This window comes from Saccostrea cucullata, unplaced genomic scaffold (genome assembly GCF_032062105.1).
Source record: "Saccostrea cucullata isolate Sc308-1 unplaced genomic scaffold, CSIRO_AGI_Scuc_v1 ctg14879, whole genome shotgun sequence".
In the NCBI taxonomy this organism is placed as follows: Eukaryota; Metazoa; Mollusca; class Bivalvia; order Ostreida; family Ostreidae; genus Saccostrea; species Saccostrea cuccullata.
The window spans coordinates 2,743-11,815 of record NW_026919149.1 but is presented as its reverse complement, the minus strand read 5'-3'; the positions used below and the strand labels follow the sequence as shown (position 1 = coordinate 11,815).

Here is a 9,073-nt window from a genome sequence, read left to right as displayed (position 1 = left end):
TTTTTGATCTTAAATAACCTTATTTAGGTTATTTTTTTTCCAGTAAAACCACAACTGAGGTTAATATTTTTATCGGGAGGGGGGGTGTGTGGGTAAATTAGATTGTCCTACAATGCTAGGACTAGGAGACACATGCTACAGGTCGAGTGATCAGCCTCGGTTGGGGTATCCGAGTTTCTCTGTGCTTGCTATATTCATATTTTTCATTTATAAATGGGTAACTAATGTGTGAATTTTATGAAAAGATGAATCGATTACACGTCGTGTCTGAATAGGTATAAAGCATTATGCGAGTTTTGTATGTGGCGACGGTGTTAGAATGACACCATTAAAGTTCTGTTGTTCATTTTTGCGATAGATGAACTAAGCTTATTTTTATGATTTAAATGAAGAAAATTTACAGTATTGAGGTCCTGTACATTACAAAATAATTCCTTATTTAATTTTATAATATAATCCCACTGTCTTAAAAAAAATTGATGCTTCTTTTATGTCTAATTGATCAAAAAGAACTAAAATTCATACAGATTTATCAAAATAGCACATTTGTACGGTAAAAGAAAATTTCAAAAATAGAACTCGTATTGGTTTAAGGATTATTCTTAGTACTCGACCTTTTATTGAACCTTCTTTTACTATAGGCTGAAAAAGACAAAAGTCCCGAGAGAAGAGGAAAAGAAAATGACGAGGAGCTGCCTGATGCTCCGAATCCCAGGCAGCTCCTTTCAATCATAAAGGAGCAACGAAAGGTACGTAGATTTCAGTTTTTTCCAGTTAGATTTATTTTTTTCCAATTTGTTTTTTAATTTTTAAATTTTTGTCCCCTATCGGTGTAACCGACAGTTTTGGTCTGATTTTAATATAAATTGGTACACAAGTAGACTACACTAAGATACATAGAATAGTGCATCGGTTTTTGATTTGAAATGCCATGGTTACCAAAAATAGAATTTTCTGTGAAATTCCTTTAAACGCTACTCCTTCTACAGTTTTGGTCTGATTTCAATATTACTTGGCACACAAGTAGACTACACTAAGGTACATAGAATAGTGCATTGGTTTTTCATTTCGATGAATCAGAATGGTGTTGCCTTGGTTACTAAAAATAGAATTTTCTGGGAAATTCCTTTAAAATGCTACTCCTCCTACAGTTTTGATCTGATTTCAACATAACTTGGCACACAAGTAGACTACACTAAGATACATAAATAGTGCATCGGTTTTTGATTTTGATAAACGGTGTTGCCATGGTTACTAAAAATAGAATTTTCTGTGAAATTCCTTTAAAACGCTACGCCTTCTACAGTTATGGTCTGATTTCAATATTACTTGGCACACAAGTAGACTACAGTAAGATACATAAAATAGTGCATCCGTTTTTGATTTCGATGAACAGTGTTGCCATTGTTACTAAAAATAGAAATGTCTGTGAAATTTCTTTAAAACGCTACTCCTAGAGTTTTGGTCTGATGGCAGTGGCTTCTTTTCTCATCCTTTGTTATAAGTACAAACCAGTAGAGCTACAGTCTCGACAGAGACTTCTGTTGTTGTTTTTTTTGGAGAGGAAGGGGGGGGGGGTTACAGTACACGTCCACATATATACACACCCTTTCTCTGTATAAAAATTTAACGTTAGAATTAAGAGCATTGGGTTTATTCCTATATTAAAAATGGTATAAATCTGCAAGTCTATGACAGACTGGAGCTACAATGAGAGATGCCCCCTCAACTCTTGGAAAAGTAACTAACCGAGATGACAAAGGCCTCAAGAAAAATAAACTTGTATATATGAATTCGATATAACGATTTGTCGTTTTAGTATAATTGGTTTAAACAAATTAAAAAGTTGTTTAAACGAATTCAATTCGTTATAAAAGTTTCAGAATTTGATGAGACCAGTTTAATTCGTATTAATTAACAAAAATTTTTATTCGTTATAATGAATTCAACATTTTTTTAATAACAATGTCAAATGAAATTCATCATAACGAATTCAGAGAAACTTTTATAACGAATTAAATTCTTTATTACAAATTCGACAATTCGTTCTACGGTTCTATCGAATTCAGCAATATTTTGGGATAGGTCCTAAATGGACTTCCATAAATAAGACATCAGCATATTTAAAAATCTTTTTTTTTTATTATTATTTTAGGCTCCAAGAAGACGAAGTGAATGTGTAGCAATTTACCCAAGGGATAGAACGGCAACAACAAAGAAAGTGAAATTCATAATCCCACTCGAAAGTGCTGAAGGGCAAAGTTGTATTCAGGTCACACCGGTAAAGTATTCATTGTTTAAGTCTTCTGCCTAGTACATGTATCTCGGAGACAAAATTATTAAAACACTATCAAACAAAGAGTTCTCAACATGAATATAAAATGGGTATATATTAGAGAAAAAAAGCTTCATAACAGTCTTGTATAATTATATATTTAATGTGTTTGCTTTAATAATGATCCCAGAAATTATTAAGAATTTTTCGTGAAATGTTTATTCAAATGGTTTTAAAATATATATGTTATAGTTTGAAACCATTTTTTTTTTTATCAAATAACAACACTTGCTAACTTCTTATTTTATAAGAAGTTTTCATGAATATTTTACTTTATACACAACCATTCCCCTACGATAAATTAAAATCCAGGCTTTTTGATATCATTGACAGCTGTTTCTTCAATAAAAATGGAACTCGTAAATTTACTTACCTGGTCATTGGTCATTTGCAAATTTATTTTGTTAAAAAAGATTCTGATTGCATACACAAGTACTCTGAAGTTGACATCAAGAAGATGCTTGAGTTTCTGATTGACAATATCTATGTGGTTTTTGGAGACCAGGTCTTCAAACAATCTATTGGAATTCCCATGGGAACCAATTGCGCTCTGTTATTAGCAGACCTATTTTTGTATTCATATGAAGCAGAATTTTTGCAAAATCTTATGCGTGAAAAGAAGAAAACACTTGCTGTGGCCATCAACTCGACCTTCAGATATATCGACTACGTATTGTCGATTAAAAATGGTAATTTCCATTCCTACGTCTATACGAATATCCAGGAGAGCTTGAGATAAAAGATACCACAGACTCTGACACATCTATTTCATACTTGGATATTTTACTTGAAAAGACGTTAATGGTAACCTAACAACCAAGTTATATGATAAACGTGATGACTTAAACTTTTTTATCGTCAACTTCCTTTACTAATGCAGCAATATACCTTCATCATCTGCATACGGAGTGTATATATCTCAATTGATTCGATACGCAAGAGCATGCTCTACGTGCGAACAATTTCTAAAACGAGGTAAATTATGGACAACAAGTTGATGAAACAAGAATATCAGCAGTCTCGTTTAAAGTCATCATTTCGTGTTCTATGGTCGATACAATGACCTTGTCAGCAAATACAATTTATCATTGAGTCAAATGCTGACTGACGTTTTTCATACCAATTGTTAGTCCATTATTTATACACTGAATTGACGACGGATTTTACCGTTATTTCACGATCATGACAATGAGCACACGGCGGTGTGACCGGTCAACAGGGGATGCTCACTCCTCCATGGCACCTGATCCCACCTCTGATGTTTCGGAGGTCCGTGTTTGCTCTGCTCCTACAGTGTATTTTGTATTGTTTTTGGACTTTGATATTTAATACTGTTCGTTATCTCTATATCCTTGTATGCGTCTGCTCAATCGCTAAAGTTCAAAATGTGTACTGCCTAATGCCCTATTGTCCATGTTCCCGATATAAAGATTTAAAAAAATTGATACTTCTGTTACACTGTATATATCTACTATTGTTTCATCCGGGACAAAATAATAAAAATAAAATGAAAATTGACAAATGTTGACACTAAACTCCAGTTTTTTTCCACTCTGTGTTGTGTTTCCTGAGTAAATCTCCAAGTGTTCTATAAGTGAATGTTAATAAACTAGGGCTATAAAACAAACTTGAGCTCTTTCTCCTTCCCTGAATTCCTCTTCTTTTTTGATATTTTGCACTATACAGAACAAAGTAGATAGTGAAACAGAAAAATATCCAGATTTAACAACCCTTACTTACTAATCCCTACATAGCTTAAATAGGCTTTCTATAATTTTGAACATCGGCAAACAACATGAAGTATATAAAACAAGCAAATGAGAAGAGCATGTGCAGTTCGGGGGGTATCGAATCCCCCATCCCTGAGTCTGTAGAAATATTAAATTTATACACGTTAATTTAAGCAACAAATAAAAAATACCAATATTAATATAAAGATTTGATTGGTTATTCTTTATTTTGTGTATAGAAGATTCTTGACCTTTGACCTTTAGATCTCCAAATCGGTAGGGCTGTCCTTTAGACCATAGGGAGTTGTAATGCAAAATATCATTCAAAAGCTCAAAGGCTTCTTGAGATATCGCGCGGAAACGAAAGCGTTATAGACCTACAGAAATACGGACGAATAGACAGACAGACCCAAATTAATATCCCCCCACTTTCAGTGAAAGCGTTGGACAATAAATGGGTGGTGATGCGATGAATCATTTGAAATAACGATGCAAGGTCATTCAACAAAATAGAAACATTAAAAAATTATACTGTGTGTTCTAAATTCAATTTTAGATAAATATATTCCGAAAATTTTTTTCAATAATTTCTAGGAACACTTATCTTCGCTACTCACTAGCCAAGGCTTTTCGGTCCACTCCACTCCCCATTTTCTCTAGCCAAGGATTTCGGTCCACTACGCTACTCATCTTCGCTAGCCAAAGGTTTTCGGTCCACTCCACTCCCTATGCGAAGTGGACCAAAAACCTTTGGCTAGTGAAGATTCAAGGAAAACTACTAGTATTTCAACTTTAATAAATTTCCTGCTTTTTTGCTAAGACTGAGAAGGGGGTCTCTGTTAAAAGTGTCGCAAGAGACGAGGTGCAGAATGAAGAAGTGATTCTAACAAACGGAGAAGAACTTCTGAGCAGGCTGAAGCAGACGCTGGAAAAGGAAACGGTACTTTTCAAATAAAAAAAATATGTTTATTCTGTAATCTATTGCAGCCTGTTTTTGCCCGTCGTCTTGCGTTAACATTTTCAGCTCCTATGTCAGTACCAGTGGCGTAGTATCGTTTTTGAAAGTGGGGGGGGGGCAACCAGAGAAAAAATTTTTTTACTTACCTGAAAAAGTTGACAAGCAAAAAAAACAAAAAACAAAAAAGTTGCCAAAGTCGAAAATCCTATTTCGTGGGTGGGTCACCTGAGTAAACTCAGGGGGGGGGGGGGGGGGTAATATTGCTATCACTTTTCGTTTTTCGTTCGTCGTGCGTTAACATTTGAACTCAGTGTCAACTACTTTTAGTACCTATTCTTATATTACATTTTCGGTACATCACTAAAAGTCTACAAGTGGGGAGGCCAACCAGGCTTTCAATTAACATTTCTTAGAGTATAAGTAATAGGTTGGAAAATCTTCTTCTCTGATATTAAAAAACTGGGGTTATGATGAGCAAGATTGCCCCCCAAAATTGTGCCCCCCCGGTTGCTACGCCCCTGAGTACGAACTCATTATCACAATTGTTTCTATGGGAAGTACCCTTTATACGATATATTCATTCTAGTAAATTTGTCATCGGAAGTTTGGTACTTGAATAACCTGAATTTTTTGCTCTTGTAGCCGTTCACATCTAGAAGGGCAGATGAATTAAGAGCCCCTTTTAGATTTTTTCCGAAACTCGGAACAGTTAAAGTATGTATATTTTTAGTTTAATATATATTTTATTCATAGAAATGGATTGAACAGCAGGCATAAATGCCTATGATCGTTTTCTCCATGTATGTATGTATATTGTAACGTTAATAAAATTAAAATTACATTTCAAAAAATAAATATATAAATACAAGTCTGGGACATGTTTTACAATTTTTTTTAAAATAAATCTTTGTTATGTTTACAATTTTAAATCAAATTATTAATTTTGCAAAATTTTACAATCAACTAAGTTACTATAGTTTTAGTCGTAGGTTCTTTTTATAAAACGGACCCCTGCGAAATCACTTATATATATATTTTTTTAACATTACAGGAAGACGACGAATTTCAGGTCCTTGCAGACGACAGAAGATACGGATTAATCCGGTCCGATTCGGAGGCGGGGATCTCCGACTCCGGATCGGACTGGTCAGGCCCGGATGTCAACATGAAAGTACGTAACTTTAATCCACACTTTGTTATACTGTAGTTATGTCCCTCTACGGCGTCAACCAAAAGGTCAAATTGGAAAGAAATGACATTTGGCCTCTGTCTGTCACTAAGACCGCGGACATTTGGACGTGCTCCGATTAATCCACTGTGTCTATTCTTTTTTTCTTTCCGATATACATGCATGGGTAGCCCCATCTTGGGGCAATCATTATACAAGATGCACATAATTTTTCCAGTCAGATGACAAGGTTACAAACCAGAAAACTATAAAGGCTATTGTGAGGATTCTACGGGTCTTTCCCCTAAGATGGCGGCCAAGAATCATAATTTTTGAAAAGTGAAAAGTCAACTACATGTATCATAGTGAAAAAAAAAAGAATGAGAAAAAATCTTTAAATTTATAATTCAATGAAAATGGTACTTATTTAACACTTTACTGAAATTAATTTTACTTTGTACTACTTTTTTGAAGTGTGACTGTGTGACGCCATTGAAATATCTTCTCTGCTGTCACTGTTGCCGGAAGCGGAAGCGTGGAAAGGTACTTGATCTATAGAACTAAAAATGAATTGTTAAACAAATTATGAATTCACATTAACTGAAATTTGTTTTCCATCTGACTAGACTCCCACGTTGTCTGTTCAGTGGGTTGAGGATAAGGGAAACAGTTACACAGGTGGAGAAGTGAGGAATGACAATAAATTAGACGATGAAGCTCAACCAAAACGTTTAGGAGTAGGTGTTCATTTATTGACATTTGTTGACTTGTTTTCTTTTAATGTTGTTAAATTACAGATCATAATATTTGATTTTTGTTATATCCTTAAGCTCATTAACACTTCAATTTTAAAACTTTAAATTTTCATTTGACCTTTCAGAAAATGAAGAGATTCAGAAATTTCCTAAGGAATATATTTTGTTGTGGAAGGTATGTTGAAGGATACATTGTTCAAATGGTTATTTTATATTATAAATGAAACATGAAAATCTGCTCATTTACGACTGAAGTTAGATTAATTCCCCCTCCCTTTTCCAACATATAAATTACATGCATAAGGATTGTTAAAAAAAAATATTGAAATATTTTTTTCTGTTATTAAAAGCCTAAAGTTAAAAAAAACGGTCATAATTTTAGCAAAGTTTATGATTTAGGATAAAAACCTATTTTTAGCAAATAGGTCACAGTCAAGGTCTCAAGGTCATTGACCTTGGAGTCATTTGAAATAATTTAATTAGTGGAGTATGCATATCAAATATAAAGTATCTACCCATCATAGTTCAAAAGTTATGGTGAAGGTTTAAAAAAGCTATTTTTAGCATATATTTAGTCACAGTCAAGGTCACAAGGTCATTGGCCTTAATGTCATTTGAAAGAGCTTAATTAGTGGAGTATGCATACCAAATATTAAGTCTTTTTTCTTTCACGGTTCAAAAATTATGGCAAAGGTTAAAGTTTGCAGTTAAAAAGCGATTTTAACATACATGTCACCGTTAGGGTCACAAGGTCATTGACCTTGGTGTCATTTGAAAGAGTGGAGTATGCATACCAAACATGAAGTTTCCATCTTTCACGGTTCAAAACATATGGCTAATATTAAAATTTGCAGACAAACATACAGACAGAACAAAAACAATAAACGCCCCGGATCTATCGATTGGGGCGCATAAAAACCACGACAATCGTTGAAAAGACACTTAGTAACAAGTGCGCCTTACAATAAATTTGACTTGTCTTGTTGAAAACAATCACTTCCATCCACAACGTACAATCTTCGTTCTAACAGAGTTCATTACATTTTGAACCACGGGTCGTGTGTTCCATGCAAGGCATTGAAAGACGACGATTTATGTAGATATAATTCAGTCATAATTTCTTATTCTAAATATTATTGAGATATATGACGTCTGGTCTTAATTCATCAAAATGTTTAACTAACATTGCTTTCAATTGCAGGAAAAACAGTGAGGAATGAAGATCGTCTAGCCTGCTCATATTATTTATTCGTTTTTATAAAATAATGTGATTGTTTTTTCTTTCGTTTTGGAAACCAAGGAGAAGACAACGGAGCTATTTAATACCGTATTTTTTTAGATAAGCATTTTATTGGATCTTTTTTTTTTTTATTTGGACGTGTTTTTTTATTTTCTAGAATATTGGCTACAGAGCAGAAAAAAAGCTCTGTGGCCAAAATTGCTGACAAAATTCATACCATATTCTAAATTCTTCTTTGACTATAAATTATATATATTTTTAAAATCTGCTATTTAAAGTTCCGTTGTCTTCTCTTTACAAAATTCTTTAAACAATATTGTACAAGTTCAAGTTAAATATGTAATGAAATATGAAATTAAAAACTGAATTGCAAAAATAGACTTTTTGTTATGATTTCAGATACGTGTATGTACTTCGGAAACTACATTTTGTTTTGTTTGTATTTTTTTGGGGGGGGGGGGGGGGGGGGGGCTTGTTTGCTTTTTTTTTCTTTGTGAGATGGTGTTACCAGTTATACTAGTTTAAGAAAAAAGTAGGGGGTATTGGATCTACAAGGACAATGATATGCAGGTTATAAATTCAGAAAAACATTAAGGACACATTTGTCAATTTATTCGAAATCCTGTGTTCAGTCAGAAAAGGACAGTTTCTCAAGAATAAGGATAGAAACGAACACAGGGTCACACACCAAATGTACCCCCATTGTGAAACAAAATCGGGGTAAACCCTGACAAACTCCGAATCGGCGTGGCATACTCCTAACGAGACGGCCAAGGTCATTTTGGGGGAGTTTATTCCATTCCTGTTGCAATGTTGCAGCAAGTTCTTGGCCATTGTCCGATCTGAAATTGTCAAACATTACAAAATATAAAGATTCAAATCAACAC

The 9,073-nt window shown here is 33.9% G+C and overlaps 1 protein-coding gene across 1 annotated transcript; it reads left to right on the top strand.

Annotated features, from left to right (window-relative positions):
• Positions 1 to 641: 641 nt before the first annotated feature.
• On the top strand, positions 642 to 8,578 carry LOC134280012 (uncharacterized; the record flags this gene model as incomplete). Its single annotated transcript, XM_062762441.1, has 9 exons — positions 642 to 749; positions 2,156 to 2,281; positions 4,886 to 5,005; positions 5,666 to 5,737; positions 6,075 to 6,194; positions 6,666 to 6,734; positions 6,818 to 6,928; positions 7,072 to 7,121; positions 8,148 to 8,578. Coding segments are annotated over 9 exons (795 nt in total), but the record flags the coding sequence as incomplete, so codon positions are not given.
• Between the last annotated feature and the right edge of the window lie 495 nt (positions 8,579 to 9,073).